Source organism: Dipodomys ordii, unplaced genomic scaffold (genome assembly GCF_000151885.1).
Source record: "Dipodomys ordii isolate 6190 unplaced genomic scaffold, Dord_2.0 Scaffold90, whole genome shotgun sequence".
Lineage (NCBI taxonomy): Eukaryota > Metazoa > Chordata > Mammalia > Rodentia > Heteromyidae > Dipodomys > Dipodomys ordii.
Window position 1 is genome coordinate 5,662,994 of NW_012267306.1, and position 17,664 is coordinate 5,680,657.

General features: G+C 37.2%; 1 protein-coding gene across 2 annotated transcripts in view; it reads left to right on the forward strand.

The window, feature by feature from the left end:
* The window catches only part of Kiaa1324l (KIAA1324-like ortholog), a 146,063-nt gene that overhangs the window by 61,949 nt on the left and 66,450 nt on the right, over positions 1–17,664 (forward strand). For both annotated transcript variants that reach the window (XM_013026019.1, XM_013026020.1), the window contains one exon: positions 14,195–14,315. In XM_013026019.1, the coding sequence (XP_012881473.1) occupies positions 14,195–14,315 (121 nt within the window). Of the gene's footprint in view, positions 1–14,194; positions 14,316–17,664 lie in introns of those variants that run through there.

Below are 17,664 nucleotides of genomic sequence, written 5' to 3' on the forward strand. Positions count from 1 at the left end.
TTTCCTTCCTTCCCTCTCTCCCTCCTTTCCTCTCTTTCTTTCTCTCTGCCATTTCCCAAAGAAATCCATTTTTTTTCTGTCCAGAAAGTTGGGCTCCTGTTATAGTTTTTCTGGTCTACACTTAACTGTGCTTTACCCTAATTTGGTCACTCAGCTCAAAAGCCAGAAAACAACGAAAAGAAAAGATGTTAGGAAGTTGCTAATATTACATTTATTAGAAAACTTTGACTTTATTTTTCCAAACTACTTGCTATTACTTATTTTGCAGATCCTTACATTTTGCATTTTGAGTAGAATGGCAAAGAGAAAATGCTGTGTGTTTCCACCATTCTGGCTACCACCAGTGAATAATTCATTATAATTGGTCAGGCAATGTGTTCACATTAGGACCAGGCAGAGGTTGCAGCTCTGTGATTAACTGTCCAGTAAGTACTGCATGGAACCTTAGGATGGTTCCACAAAGTGTAATGAGGGCAGGAGGCATGCTGTTCCCTGAAAAAATCAGAAAGGGATACCAGGCATATAGAACAAATTTCTACTGTATCCAATTGAGAGAGTTTTAATAGGTGTTTTAGGGTTATTTTTTTCTAGGAAGTATTGTTATGGTAAGTGATAGTTATTGTGGTTATAATATTTATTTTTTAAGAATAAAATCTGTTGATTTACGGGATTCTTATGAGACTAGTTAAATGGAAAATTACTTAAACAACTACTTAAACTATAGCTATATAAAATAAAACTTGTTTTATTTAGCTCACAAAATTTGCAAGCAGAAACATGATTTTGGATGGCAAAAATTCCAGGGCTACTTATCTCTCATGCTATCTTTGTAGATGCTTTTCACAACTGAAGTTCAAAGCATTGCGAGAATTAGGTTTTGAATTTAAATGTAGTTTATAAATTATGTCCAACTGAATTCTGCTAATGCCTTAGTTGAATTTACATGTGGAGTTGCCCCTTCAGGAGCCAAATTGAGGAGTCAGCAAAGTATGTTATTTATGTACCTTCATCTCTTTTCTCATCTCTTTTATCCTACAATTTTCATTTTCTTATATAATCTACAACAGAATCTGTGTTTGTATTTCTGTGATACTTACATCCTAGGTCTTTCACAGAACTTATTTGCTCTATGTCTTATGACCTTGTTTTAAATCCTTGCTAAGTGATTGGCACTATCAGAGAAACTATTGTGAGGGGCTAATGAATCTTAATAGAATAATCGTTCAGTGGTATTCTTCAATTTTTTTGCATATCCAATTAAATGCCTTGTCTTAAAAGAGAAACCCAAATACTCTGTGTGTGCATGTGTGTGTGTGTGTGTCTGTGTGTGTGTGTGTGTGTTGTACTGAGCCTTGAACTTAGAGTCTTGAGCTCTTGCTTAGCTTTTTTCCCTGAAGACTAGTGCTCAACTATTTGAGCAACACTCCACTACTAGGATTAATTTTGCTGGTTAATTGGAGAGGAGTCTCTGGAGATTTTCTGTCAGGGCTGACTTTGAACTCAGTCTTCAGATCACATCTTCCAAGTAGCTAGGATTACAGGCCTGAGCCACAGGCACCCAGCACAAATACTTTTTTATGTCATGGCAAGGTAATTACCTGAACTTATAGAAAGCAAAAATTTTAGCTGTAGATACCTATAAAAATTTAGAACCATGTAAGGAAAAATAAAATCATCATATTCATTATAAGTTAACTCTCATGAGTATTTTAGTATACATAAACACGCACATACACATAGTCTTTTACACATACCCACACTCACTGTTAAAGTGTTCAATTATATTGCTTTATAGCCTTAACACCTAAATATATTATTAATATTTTGTTTAAATATTCCTGGGCATTGTTTGCTTAAATGTGTAAAAACTTATTATATGCCCAACAAAATTTATTAACAGGTTTTACTGTTTTTGCACATTTACATCGTTCTAAAGGTTTCAGTATCTTAAACAAACCTGTGATGTAAACACATGACAGTTTCCTTGAATTACATGCTTAGCAGTGAAAATGATGTGGCACAGAGTTTATGTGATATGCTTATAAACTGTTCAGACAGTTTTTCTTGGTGTTATTAAATGATTAGCAGATACTAAAATTTTGCAGAAGCAGGCATGCCTTTCAGTCACAGTCTGGTTAATTTAGAAGGATGTATAGTTTATATAATGTACAGGTAAGCTTGAAAATATATAATCATGCATAACAAGGATTTGGTTTTTCTCCTTTTGGAAAATTATACTTTTTGCAAATCACTGTACAATTTTAATTTGGATAGATAAACAAACAAAACAAACCCACAAATAGCCAAGTAAACAGCCTATTGAGAAAAATAAACCAAAACCAAAACCTTCTTAACCCAAAACTCTAAAAAAGGCAGACAGACTATCCCCACCTCCAGCACAAATAAAAAGAAAGATACATTTTTGCTATTCCTTAGTTTAGATGGTGTCCAATATTAGAGCTCAGTATCACCTTAGGCCAGGTAAAAGGGTGGGTCCACCTAGTTTCATACTCTGGGCCTTCTCTAGCCATGTCCCTCCTCTTCCTTCCAGTATATGGAGCTGTGCCCATCTGCACATCATACTGTGTTCCTTTCCCTGTTTGATATCACAGTTTTGGTAATGTAACTTTGCAATTACTTATCTGAAAGATTGAGATTGCCACCAGGGCCTTCATGGGATTTTCTCAGGTTCTTCATGCTATAGGCAGTGCTATCATGGAAAGGGTACTTACAACACATGGTTTGTGGGCTTTTATTGCCACTTGTACTAAAGGAGGCCTCTCAAGTGGTAGGATAGGAATAGAATAGGAAAGGGCAGGAGCTGAAGTATAGCATACTGCAGATGCTTGCCTACCATGTGCAAGGCCCTCACTTGGAGCCTTAGCATCACAAAGAAAAGGGAGGGCACATGTTATTTATTAGCATTCTTACTCTTGTCCTTGGTCCTAGATATATGATGGATGGACTTGAAATAGAACCTTGTTTTTAAATTTTTATTTTTTATTGGTCTTGGGGCTTGAACTCTGGGCCTGGGCGCTGTCCCTCAGCTTTTCAGCTCAAGCTTAGCACTCTATCATTTGAGCCACAGTGCCACTTCCGGTTTTCTGAGTGATTTATTGGAGAGAAGAGTCTTACAGACTTTCGTGTCTGGGCTGGCTTTGAACCACAGTCTTCAGATCTCAGCCTCCCGTGAGCCACTGGTACCCAGCTGAAATAGAATCTTTTGCACACTGCTTTATTATTATATAGATTTCCATCTGCTCTTTTAAGGTGGTCACAGAGACTTTCAGGAAAAGAAGTCCCACGGAAGGGATTAGACCCAAGGAAAAATATGACATATTTACTTCTATAATTGAAATGATTCATACATGAATAATGTTGAGAAATGAATGTTGGAGAAACAGATAGAGGCTGAATCAAGAATGGCCTGCTCTGTTATGCTGAGATTTTGTGATCCTTATGTCAATGGGAAATCACTATGGGGCTTACAGCATGGATGACATAATGAAATACTGAATTCAGTACTGGATGTGGAGTATAGCAGTATTGAAAAAAGCAGAAATGGGAAGGCCACTTCAGTTGTTGTTGGTACTCATCTAGAGAGCAGTGGGTAGTAGCCACAAGGATGAGCCAGCTTCTATGCAGGACCACGATGAAGATGTATTGAAGTGAAATAATCATTTTGGAGAATGCTGTTTTTACTGACCATGGTAATGATCAATGATTATTGTAGATAAAAGTTCTAGCTAATCTAGAACTAGCAGGGGTGAAGATCAGGTGTAGTCACATGGAAATGAGTGCCACTGTAGGGTTTGGTGGCATCTGAGAGCACCTTTGGGAGAGCCTCTTTGATAGTCTTTGTGGACATTCGGACATGATAATGGTTTTAGCTGGGCTCAAACACTGGTGTGGAGAAAGTGTTTTTGAGGTGATTCTCAGGGTTTAGCAGTTCACATAGGCTGGAAGCCTTCCCTTCTCTTGTTAATCTTGATATGTCTAAATCTACAGCTACTGTATTTCCATACTTATAGAGGAAATACTTCTTGCTTTCTTGTGGAAAAAAAAAAACCAGAGGGATCTACATCCTCAAACAGATTTCAACTATTTTTTTTAGACCTTACCTTTGATTCCCAAATTATTTGGTGGCTTTAGATCTGAATCTGCAGCTCACGTCAGCTTTCTTGTTCTTATCCTCTGTTGTAGCCCTTAGCTTTCAGATTTTCTTGCTTGGATAAGTCAATAAGAGGTCACCTAATGTTTCCCATCTTTCAAAAATATATGTTGACCTCTGCATCTATTGCATTTTCCACTTGTATTTCTGGAGTACACAGCACTTTTATTGTTTTGCAGGGGTTTGTGTGTGTGTGAGCAATAAATAGATTCAATTCACCAAGTTTACATGTAATTAGATAAAACAATGATTTTATACACTTAAAACCTTTTTATTTTTGCTCAGTAAAACCTTCCCTGAGAAATTTTTTTATATTTCAGGTCATCTAGCTGTAGTTTACTTGAGGAAATTGAAGGAACATACAGTTTCTTCATGGTAAGCTTGCTTTAGAATATCCACCCTTGGAAAGTTTCCCTGACAGTGCCTGATTATTGAATGTGGCTGTTTTCCTTTTATTAAGAGGAAAAATGTAGGACATAAACTATAGTACATGAAGTATAGCATTCTTCTTTCAGAGATTAATAGGATTATTAGTTTAGTTATTATTAGATTTAGTTCAGACATTTAAAAATCTTAAATTTAGTAATTTAAAAGAGAGGAGCAGTTGGGATCTAGAACTGCTCTCAGTTCACTGTCCAACCCTTCACAAACTGGTTCACAGAAGGAGCATCATCTAAACTGGGGCCTTCTAAGAAGGAACCTTATTCACTTAAACTCATACTAAAATATAAGCCCTATAAAAGTTGAGATTTGAATATTTTGTGGCTCAACTGTATCCCCAGCAACTCCACTGGGGCACATGGGAGGTACACGGTAATCATACATTAATTTCAAAAAATGAGTTGCATATCTATAGGTCCTGTTTACACAGATAGATATTAGAGTCAGGTTTGAAATAGGACCTTTGTGAAAGTGATTAAAAATATAGGATCTACAAATACAGAGAAAAGTATGAATCATAAATAGATCAGATATACATACTTTACTTAGCAGTAGGTTTCCATGGTAACACCATGTTCCTTTTCTAAAATGAAAAATCTGAATAAAAATATTGCTGCACTGTTTTACTGTGCTCATGTACTTGATGATATAGCCTAAAGGAGCCACTATACATTGCATGGGTGTCTACATGAAGTATTTTCATTTTTGGCCATTCTGCATAGTGATTGCACTGAAATCTGCTTGCTCACCAGAACTGGAGTTGAAATATTTTGTGTTAAGCACTGTAGTCACATGTTTTCTCCCCTTTTCCACCTTGCTGAAGTGTGCCAAGAAGTGCTTCACTGAGTGCTTATCCTAGGAGCTTTACTCCCAGGGGATTTGTCATCTCTTCCAATATAAGGTTATGCTTTTCTCAACATTTTGCATTAAAAAATTCTAAAGTGAAGAAATGAAATGCAGAAAGAGAATTATATTTGCTCCTCTTTTGTCCCTTCTCTGGTGTTCTAGGATAAAGCATTTCCCCAGATTTGAAGCCAGAGTACTTTTCATGTCTCTCCTCTTTTTAATCCTGTCCTAGATTTGTAGATATCTGCTACATCTTTATACTTTATGAGGAATTCTTAATTCCTGGAGGATATACAGACAGCTTTAGAGAGCTGATTTTTTTCATTGGTGTTTTCTGACATGAACAAATCTTAGAGTTCAGAAGTCTATGCAGCTGTTTATTGATTCATTAACTCACCCACTCACTCATTCACTCTCGCTCTCTTTCACTTACTCACATATTTACCCATCCTTAGGCTAATGATTTCACTGACCATCTTCAGACATGTTATCTCTAGGATTGATCTTCCTGATTAATATATCCTACCAAACTAGCTGTTATGAAGCAATGAATAAGCACAGGTCAGTTACAAATCTTGCATAACTCTCAGGCCCTCCCCTACCTACTGGAGCTTACATCATGACATCAGATGACCTAGGTGACAGAATTAATCTTTTCCTTGCCATGTTTTTGTCTTGATTTGGTTTTGTTAATCTCCTCCTATGCCTCTCTTTGGGAATGGGAATATTTATACATTAGGCTCATGGCTATTAATTTGCCTTGAATCTCAGCAAACAGTTAAACTTCAACTTTTGAACAATGTTGGAATTATTAACATTTTGTGTTATGAAATGGCCATGTACCTTTAGGAGTTGAGTGTTATGGTTTGAGTAAACGCCCCCCCCCCCTTTAGACTAATGCATTGGACGCTTGTTTCCTAGCTGGCAGTGCTATTTGGGAGATTCTGGAAACACTGTGGATGGGGGTGGGGAGCTAGTTGTAGGAAGTAGGTCACTGGAGGCCTTTGTGGGTTACACCTTCCTTGCTATCTGCTTCCTGTCTGTCATGAAGTGAAGCAGCTCCTCCATGACATGTTCCCACTGCTCAGGTATTCTGCCAAAGTACCTGTGGCCAGGAAATCTGTGAAATCATGAGCTGAGAGAAATTCTTTCTTAAATTATTTCTCTCAGTTGTTTGTCACAGAGACTAGAAAAGTAGCTAATACTGTGGGAACCCTAGAGCCCTGTGGGGATTGTGACTGTCTGTGGGAATTCTGCTAATTGGAGCCCGCAATTAAAACCAATAAAAATCCCTTAACTCTCTTTTTAAATATTTACAACTGGTAGCAGAGTATGTATTGTGGGATACCAAAATGTGACTTTACTATGATGTCAGAGTCAGAAGAAATCTATGTGAGCCATGACAATCTGAAAAGGTAAGGAGAAGAAGGTCCTAAATGTCAGAATTCAATACACATGGCCTCTAGCCTAATGCCCCCAAAGAGTCCTTGTTTCTGTCAGAACCTTATAAGTATAGTCTTTATCTTCAAGTGGGTTCTGCTTATTCCAGATTTCAATACCCAGATTTTCTACACTTTTCCAAATTTTTTCTGCAAAACAGTTTCAAAGATTCTAAACTACATTGTCAAGTAGTCTTAGTGATGACTCTATTTCTCTGATGCTGTTTTCTGTGAATCTTCCTAGTCTTTAAGCTATAGCAGTATTTAATAATTAAATACTGGGTAAAATATTATGCATTAGTACTAATATAAAAATGACACATTGATATACACATAAATAATTGTATATGTATATTTTATATACATATATATTATGACAATATTAATGTCTATCATAGTTTGTATCTTGAATAACTGTTAAGGCCCCATGTGTATAAAGCTTGGTCCCCAGTGTGGACCTCTAAATATTAGAGGTGGTAGACCTTCATGAATAGAAAAGCCCTCAGTCATGGGGTGTATAGCTTTAAAGGGAGGAATGGAACTCTTTTTTTTTTTTTTTGGGTCTGGTCATGGGGCCTGAACTCTGGGCCTGGGCGCTGTCCCTGAGCTCTTCAGCTCAAGGCTAGTGCTCTACCACTTGAGCCACAGCACCAATTCTGGCTTTTTTCTTTTTGCTTATGTGGTGCTGAGGAATCGAACCCAGGGCCTCAGGCATGCAAGGCAAGCGCTCTACCACTGAGCCACCTTCCCAGCCCTGGGATGGAACTCTTGATTCTGTGGTGCACCATTTCTTTGGAAGTGGAAGGGATTTCTATGGAAGGGAAATTTTAAGTGATGAACTTTAAGTGAGTTTAAGCCTTGTGACCAAGAGTAATTCTTTGTTCTGTTTCTTTTTTGGATTATTTCCTAGTTCCCACGTATCTACAACATAAGTTTTAGAGGCAGTCCCTTTGTTTTGTTAATTGGGGCATCATTTCTATGCTCTAGCATTGTAGACATGTTTAAGTAACATTCATCTTGAGAGTTAGAGTGGGCGCAGGCACTTCTGCTGCTTTATATTATGGTGAGTGTGGTTGATGAGTGGATGCTCTGTTGTTTAGAGTGTACATCGATTCATAGTGTTTGGTGGTAAACTACCAGGAGAACTAAAGTGTAGGAAAAATGTGAACATTTCCCCCCTTGTCAAGAAAAATTGTGAAACACATTGAAATAGGCAGAAGAGATTCTAAGGCTTTTGTGAAGAACACCTTTCTCAATGATCAGTTTCTGCCTTTTATCAGTCTTTGAATGATCTTGTTACACTGTGGTTTATAGGAAACACAGTAGTATGAATTACTCATGTTCACAAAAATTAAAAGCATTCTATCTTTTGGAGTGAAATTGATTATGATTCCCTGGATGGTTTCCAGTTTTACATTGGTGAATTCATTTCACTTTCTTGATAGCCCACTTTTGTGTGTTCCTTATATCTTCTTTGAACATCTTACTATTAATACTGATTAATGACAAACAATGACAAAAATCTCTGATATATATAAATTTTATATTTTTATAAGAAGAGATTTTATCTTTTCTTTAAAAATTCCCCTTTAGTATCAGAAAGTTTCTATTCCCAAGGTTGGGTTTAGTGTTCAATGTTTATTTAAATCAATAGTTGAATGTAGGGGTATTATCTATAAAACTGTAATTTTATGTATCATAATTCTTATGAGTTCCCTGAATATTTAGGTATATCCTTTAAATATTCTGAATATACCTTGCTCTCTATTTCCTTAGTCTTTCTATGGATTTAAGGTTTCTCTCCAGAAGCAGATTTTAAATATTATTATTTGTCACTTAAAATAAAAGATGAAAGCTGGGTACTGGTGGCTCACGCCTGTAATCCTAGCTACTCAGGAGGTTGAGATCTAAGGATCATGGTTCAAAGCCAGCCTGGGCAGGAAAGTCTGTGAGACTTTTATCTCCAATAAATCGCTAGAAAACTGGAACTGGTACTGTGGCTCATCTGGTAGAGCAATCGCCTTGAGCTGAAGAGCTGAGGGACAGTGCCCAGGCCCAGAGTTCAAGCCCCATGACTGACAAAAAAAAAAAAAAGGAAAGATGAAGTAGCCTGTTAAATAATTTAAAATAAAACCCATCGAACTTGGCCTAAAATTTAAATCCCTGACCTAAAGTATTGCTCTGTGCACAAAATAAATTTGCATTTTGGTATTTTTAAATTAAAAAAAACACACTAAAGTGTCTTGTGGCTTACTAAGAGTATAACAATAGCTATGGACTCTTGGTGTTGTTGGGTAACCTTGAGGATAAGAGATTCTTAGGATAATTAATTGTCATATGGCATTCAACATTACAGGCAGAAAATACAGTAACTTTCCTATTGCTGTTCTCATAACTGGCCACCTGAATTACACAGAGCTGGTGGTGGAGGAGCACTTTGGAGAGATTTCCTATTTTATTCAGAGGGCTTGCTTCATTTCAAATTCATGTCATATTTCACAGCATCTTTATTTTGCTAGGATGATAAGAAATGACTTAAATTTTACACTTGGAGTTCAGGATCTTCTCAGTGGGAATTCTAAGAGAGACATCCAAATATAAATAACTGGAAACAAGAGAAACAAGAAACCATTATGCCAAGCCTGGCTTTTCAGATATTTTACTACAGAGATTTCAGTAGGCTGAATAATACTTTTCCTCAAAGGAAAAGCAAACAGAAAACAAAAGATACCCAAATCATAACCCCCTAGGACTTATAAATAGTGTTTTATATGGCAAAAAGGAAGATGAAAATCTCAACAATGAGAATCTTTAGGGCCTGCATGTAGGCCCAAAATGCAATCATAAGAGGAGAAGGTGACATGGCCAAATGGCAAAGGTGGAAATGAGATGACTATAGGACAGTGATTGCTGCTTGCCACAGGAAGCTGGAAGAGACCAGGGATGGATTTTCCTCTAATGCTTCGTAAGAGAAGATTACTTGGAAAAACTCTGTTACAAATGATTGTCTGTTTTTTTTAATTTTTATTTTGTTTTCACTATTCAGGTAGAAATTATGGTCAAGGCATTAAAATCCAGAACCTTATGACTCTACCCCTAGAGAAGCAGAATTTTATGACTCTAGGCTTGCAAATCTGGAGACCATTGCTCTAGGGAATGAAGGCTCTGGACTTTAAGTTGGCTGTTCTCAACTGTTTATTCCTTGGTGGCTCTCTCAAACTCTTCTAGCAACCAGGTCTGTAGCCTATGTAGTCTTGGCTCTTGTCTTTGGCTCTTCTGTATCATCTTTGTTTCTTGCAGTGTCTGCTCTCTATTGCTCTCTGGAACTTTTCAGTTATTTTCTGGTGTTACACTTCAGAGCTTTATGTATCAGATTGCTTACCTTCATTCTCAGTGGCTCTCTGGGACTCTAACTGCCTGTCTCTTGGTGTTACAGCACAGAGCTTTGGGCACTAAGGTCCTCAGTAACCAGTGCCTGTGGAATTCTTCAGCTGCCTTCTCATTACTACTACTATTGCCTTGGCTAAAAGCCCTGGGATCTTATCTGCTCTTTATTCAACATCTACCTAGCTTGCTCTATCCACGATAAAGAGCCACAATTAGGCAGAGATTATTCAAGAAAAGCCTTTATTACACCTAATGTAATACTGGGGGATGCTGCATAGGAGAAAAAGCTCTCACTCATACCCCCAAAAGAGTGGCAAATTATCTGTTTAGATTGTAATTCTACCAATCAAAGCTTGTACAGGACCAATAAGAAACTTCAAGTAAGACACAAATCTCACTTAGTTATGGCCTCCTCTCTGCCAATCAAGCTTTTAGCTGCATCACTAAGAGAGGTAATTTCCTTCCTCCCTGACATCCTTAATAACTTCTGCTGTCTATCTAATCAGAACCTCTTCAAACCTAGGAAGTTTCCCAGAAGTTATGAACTTCACACTAGGATGCTGGGCTTGTAACATGGGGTGTAGTATTCTTGGTTCCAATGCTGAACCAGTTTGTAACATCTTTATAAAAAACAATTTGAGGATGAATCTAGTTAGATGAAAAGTTTATTTAGCAAAAAATAAACACTTTTGTCATCTTATCATTCATGATAAGCATCTCTAGATTTTGGGAACATCACTCATGTGGGCCAAGTCATCAGAGAAACAATTTATTATCGATCCTCCTTCACTGAGAAGAAATATAGTCACTTTTTATTGATAATGTCTAATTTTATAGTTTTATTGACCCTTCTCTCATTGTGTCTTAAGTTCTGGAATTAATACAATAGAGATATCCAAATATTGCATTTCTTCAATTGAATAAGGTGATGTAAGTTTGACGATCTCTCAGTTTTTGTTTTTGTTTTCTTTCTGTTAGAAGATATCTATTGAGGACAGAAGCCAGTCACTAGCAGATATTTCTTCTCCTTCAAGAAAGTCTCTTTTTAGTTCAAGGATGAGTTTTACCAGATACCTTTGTATCTCAGGTATATTTATCTAGAACAGATTGTCAATGTGAGGTTTTAAGTGTGGTTAGCTTTTATAGTGCAGCCTGCTGCTGGAAACTTACATTTGTAATCCTAAATATTTAAGAGCCTAAGATCTGGAGACCATCAGTTCAGAGCCATCCTGAGAGGAAAAGTCTGTGAGACTTTTATCTTTCGTTAAACCAGCAAAAAGCAAGGCTGAAGGCATGGCTCAAGTGGTAGGGCACCAGATTAACAAGTGAGCCTAAGTAGAGGGAAGGAAATATTCAAACTGCACTACTGTCAAAAAATTCCCTCTTAGCCAAGTATCCCAACAGAGCTGGGAGACAGTTTGGTCCTGCTGATTTATCTCACTCTGATCAGACCTTTGAACTTTTGACCTAAGGAGCTGTGAAAAAATAATTTATTGGCTAGAACTGCTGTTTGTGATATTTTATTACAGCTATCTTAGAAACTTGTAGATTTTTGGAACTTTGGGCACTGAGTGGGGTGAGTAAGAGAAAAGAAAGACTTTTTAGAAATTTACCAATACAAGTATGTAGGAAAAGTAAGAGGTTTCAAAGGAAAACAACAGGCAGACAAGCTGTAGGATAGGGACTTGGAAACAGGCTTTTATAGAGTTTACTTGGTATTTTAATGATTGCCTGTTCTTTCTTATGGGTTGACTTGCTGTTTCTTCCTTGGATCATGGTTTGAATTTGTTAGCTGGAACAACTTGTGAGCTTGGCTTCCATTCCTTCTGGCCTATTCCATGCACTTGACTTACTTCTCCCTGCTACCTGGCCCATTCTCCCACTGAAGCCCTTTTACTCATTCCTGTATGACTATTGGTATTTTGTTTCTGCCAGGTCCCTGAAAAGGTGGGGGTGGGGGTGGGGAATGTCCTTCATAGGATTATAGATTTTGATACCTGGAAGTGACATACTGCTATAACGAATACTTGAAAGTGGGTAAAAGGCTTTAGAATTGGGTAATTGGGCAGAAGGTGGGAGAATTTTAAAATGCATAATAGATAAGCCTCTATTGTCTTGAATACACTGTTGATAGAAATAGGGATATAAATAACTGTAAACGAGGGCTCAGGAAAAATGGAGGACAATGGTAGAAAATGCCTATGCTAAAGAAGATATAAATTTTCATGAGAAGAATGCAGTTAGAAATATTAAAAACATATTGGTAAGGGCTCAGAAGAGGTAAAGGAGAGTGGTAGATTGACTGGAATAGATTATATATGGGTGCGGAAATGTAAGTGTGAAATCTCCCTCTGCATAAATAATGTAAGGGAAAAAAAGGAATTTGTATAAAAACAAAATTATTGTCATTCTTTTCTTATAAATGACTTGCTTTCAGTCTATCCTTTCGTAATAAAATTTTCTGCCACTTTCCAAAAAAAGTTGGAAGAAATGTTATGCATTTTGTGTAGTGGCGGGACGCTTAACTGTCTGTGGCCATGTGGAAAGCAAAACATGTCAGCAATGAATGTGAATATTTAACAGATCTTTCTAGCAAATGGTTGAAGGCATGGACTGATGGCTTCTTATAGCAAAAATGGGAGAAAAGAGATAAGCCAAAGAACTGTGAATAAAAAGGAACACAGAATTTATGATGTGGAAAATTCTCAGTATAACACACTGAAAAAGATGTCAAATTCATGGGGAGAAAGGTGTGCTGTGGAAAAAAGGTCAGGTACAGTGGTCTTCTCATTGCCAATTTTCCTATGTCAGTGTAACTTGATATTTCTATCCTTGCCTATCTTAAGAAAAAGAGAGGCTAAAGAAAGAGGACAAAGTAGAACAGCAACATTTAGATCATTGAATTATATAATAGGGCAAGGGCAGGTATAAAGAGGGCAGTTCAGTAGTACAGCACTTGTCCAGCAAGTATGAGGCCTTGAGTTCCATCACCATACTGAGAAAAAAATAAGAAAATTTAAAGTTTAAGCTGAAAATATTTCAGGGTTTTCCCTCATTGTTAAAATGTTCCTGTAATATTTTTTTTCCTGATTCCTCTCAGTTCAAGCATTGAACATGTTCGATGTCTTCTAACTACAGAAGGTCATTGTTAGAATTTCCAAGAATCAACAGCCAACAACAAGTGGGTTGGTCTTATTTTGGCAATTGTAATATATGGTCTATGACTGATGGCAACCTGCTGAGTTGGGTCTGAATTAAGAGTAGGCTGTTTCAGATTTTTGTGGTCTTTTTCTGGTATTTGGACAATTAAATATTCCACTTGCTGTTAAGTTCTTGGAACTACTTGGGCTGGTGACAGTAAAAGATTTCCTAGTGTTATTTTGCTTATTCTTGTATCTGTCAATTGTTTATAGACTGAAAGCTTGAAAAAAACAAATGTAGCCTTTGGGTAGACAGAACTAATGGAGATAGCTGGAGAGTGTGGACTGTCCTGTCTTCCCTCATATCATTGGTGCCTACTTAGTACTTTTGTTTGTTTGTTTGTTTGGGTACTACTGGGACTTGAACTCAGAGCCTTGGCTCTTTTTCTCAAGGCTGGTGCTCTACCACTTGAGCCCCACCTCTACTGCTTTTTTGCTTGTTTATTGGAGATAAGAGTCTCTCTGACTTTTCTGCTCTGGCTGGCTTCAAACCTTGATTCTGGAATAGCTAGGTTTGTAGTTGTGAGCCGCTGGTGACCAGCCATATGATGCACTGTTAAACAGTCAACTGCTAGGTGTGGGTGAGGGGGTGAGGGATAAGAGTCCAGGGGAGGGTACAGTTTACAAACACTCCCACTAGGTGACTGAGAAGGCAAGGTCTCCCACTGTAATGGGCTCTAACAAAGGTCTGTTCTTGTGATTGTTTGCAGAAAGATTACCACTTTGAATACACTGAATGTGATAGCAGAGGCTCCAGGTGGAGAGTTGCCATTCCGAATTCTGCAGTGGACTGCTCTGGCCTGCCTGACCCAGTGAGAGGCAAAGAATGCAGTATGTTTTGAATTTTGACTCTGTTTTTCTGACGCTATCATAACCTTTTCATGTTAGTCACAAATGTCAGTTATACTAATGAATATGAGCCATGGGAATGGACATGTAGTGTCAATGTCTAGAAGAATACATGCAGCTTTTCTCAGTACCCAGTGTGCTTTTGTCTCAAGTCCATGATGAGACATGAGCCACATCGAAGGATGTTGAGTTTTTGAAATCTGTTTATTCCTTTTTTATTTTGAAATGGTGGAGGACAGTGACAGAATTTCTCCCTAATGGTTTTCTTTTTCGGGGGGTCGTGGGGCCTGAACTCAGGGCCTGGGCACTGTCCCTCAGCTCTTTAGCTCAAGGCTAGCTCTCTAGCACTTGAGCCACAGCGCCACTTCCGGCTTTTTTCTTTTTGCTTATGTGGTGCTGAGGAATCGAACCCAGGGCCTCAGGCATGCAAGGCAAGTGCTCTACCACTGAGCCACCTTCCCAGCCCCTCCCTAATGGATTCTTAAATACAATTTTAATTGAAACCAAAGCTTCCATCATTTCAAATTTAATCACTTTTAAGTCTATGGTTTTATGACATTAAGTGCATTTATAGTGCTCTGTAACATTACCACCATCTCACCACAAAATTCATATTTTTATTTTCATTTTTATTTTTAATGTTTTTTATTGTGAAAATACTGAACACAGGGGTTCCAGTTACATGAGCAAGGTAATGAGTACATTTCTTATCAAGCATTGTTGTCTCCTCTTTTGTTTTTACCCTACCATCCCTTCTGTTTTTAGCCACAGATATATCTAAGTTTCTTTAAGTATAATCTGTACAGCGATTATAGAATTGATGAATATCATATCAACTTAATTTGGGACTACTATCAAGGTTTCAAGTACAACATTCTGAATTGATGGAGAAATTCACGTTTGTTTTCATTTATAAACTAAAAAATTCTTCAGTTTGATAACTCAAGAGTTTTTCAGTCAAATAGTATTTCTTGAAGTTTTTTCATATCATACTCATAAAACTTTAGTTTTTCTGTTTGAAAATGTACTTTTGCATAGAATCTTGTTTCTGCTACTGGCTTGGAGGAGTGTTGGGTTTACTGGTAAAAGGGAGACTCCAGTTGTGAAATGAAGAAACATGAGAGGCATATGCTATGGTTCACAGACAAACAATATGAAATAGTACAGAGGGAACTTGGGAGCCCCTATACTCACATGAGATCCAGGAAATGTCCCAAGAGATAGTGTAGTTAGTAGAAGAGAAGGTGATGCAAGGCCGGGGACTTGGCAGCTGCTTGTGCAAGCGGAAAATCTGTTCTCTGTGAGGGAAGATTGTGTTTAAGAGGGAAATATCCTGAATAATGTCTATGTAATTAGCTTTCTGTAAATTTGCTTCAGTTACCATCCTAGATCCCATATCTGTATAGTATTTCTGTATATTTAAACATTTTACAGGCTAGTTTCATAGTTTTCTTGTAACCTAAGCCAGTAAATCTAACCATTGTGAATACTACTGACTGTCCAGAGCTAATAAGCAGTGAAACAGAATTTGAAGCTGGCCATCATAGAGTATCCTACACCATGGAAATTGGAAAACACTCTGAATCAGGGACCTTCCTGTCTTAGAACTCAGATTTTACATAGTTAGCTATGTACCAAATATTAAATGTGTTGACTAAGGGCTTAAAATTCTGCTGCAAAATTAATACCCAAACAGAAATAACTTCTATTTGAATGTTGCCAGGAACATTTCTAACTCAGTATTTTCTGTAATAACCCATACATGAAATTTTGAATTTGACCCTTCAACAAAATACTTTTTAAAAATCGTGACTAGTAATCAAATCATTTTTAGTTATGATTTGCCTTGGGAAAAATAAGTAAATGCATACATGCCTGATTGCTGGGACATTTATTTTCTTTACATTTTGTCTGATATCTGAATTTCTAAGGGTTCCTGCATAATAAGCGATATTCTGTCGTAATTATTAGTCTGGTTTTAGATTTGTGACTTATTATAGGAAAGGTAAGTTACTTTAAAGCTCAAAAGTAAGTTAATGGATCTAATTTATTTACAAATGCAGTAATTCATGATGGTACCACATGGTACCACAGTGCTGGAAAGGTGTCTCAGTGGTAGAGTGCCAGCCTTGCATGCCTGAGGCCCTGGGTTCGATTCCTCAGCACCACATAAGCAGAAAAAGCTGGAAATGGTGCTATGGCTCAAGTGGTAGAGCGCTAGCCTTGATCTGAAGAGCTCAGGGACAGCGCCCAGGCCCAGAGTTCAGGCCCCATGACTGACCAAAAAAACAAAAAACAAAACCACAAAACAAGCAAACTAACTCATGGTATCACATTCCTGGCCATTAAAGTTTGACTGCTGTGTAGTAATAACTGAGTATCTCCAGTGGCTTAGTTTTTCTATTTCTGATAATAGCTATCATTTCTGAAATTCTGATTATGTACCAAGCATATGACATTATGCCATTGTATCCTTACCACAGCCTTTCAGGCAGCTTCTATAGGTTGAGTATCCTTTATGCAAAATACATGAGACTACTGATGTTTTAGACTACAGATGTTTTTCTGATTTTGGAATATTTGCTTATTCATAATGAGTTGTCATGGGACTGGGACTCAAATGTAAACAAAATTTTCCTTTATGTATCATCTATCATTAAAATACTTTAAAGGTAATTTTGAATAATACTTTAAATAAATCGTTACATGAAATAAAGTTTCATTATATGGGATTTTTATTGTTGATACAATAAAGTTCAGATTTTAGGACATATTAGCTTTTCTCATTAGGGATGCTTAACCTATAACAATTTTCTGTTTTGCTAACTGAAAGAACTTTAAAAGTGGCCAACTAACTCACTTCAGGTCATCTAGCTTGGATGTGATTGATTTCAGATTTAATGCATACATAGCTGATTCCAGAGCCTGTATCTTACCTACTTGGCTAACCTGACATGTGAAGATGGCAGTCTGGAAGAAATTTTAGGTCTGCATATGGGGGCAAAAGACTCCATTGGTGGACCTAGAATTTGACTTACATAACAAGCAAATTAACAAGTAGACCATAGCGACTTCAAGTAAAGAATATTTAGGACAGTGGTTATATAGGGTATCATTTCCCCAGATCCTAAATATCTCTAAATAGAATAAAATCCAGATTTTGATCTTCATTGAAATTTCTGTAAGTTCTTCAAAGTATAATTGGGTAGCCTCTTTCCTTTTGTCTGCAGAGGCAATAGAGGATGGTATTCCTAAGGAAAGGAATTATGAGAAGGTACATGTAGCATTGTAAAAATATTTTAGAAAATTCATGGATCCAACTAGTTTATAT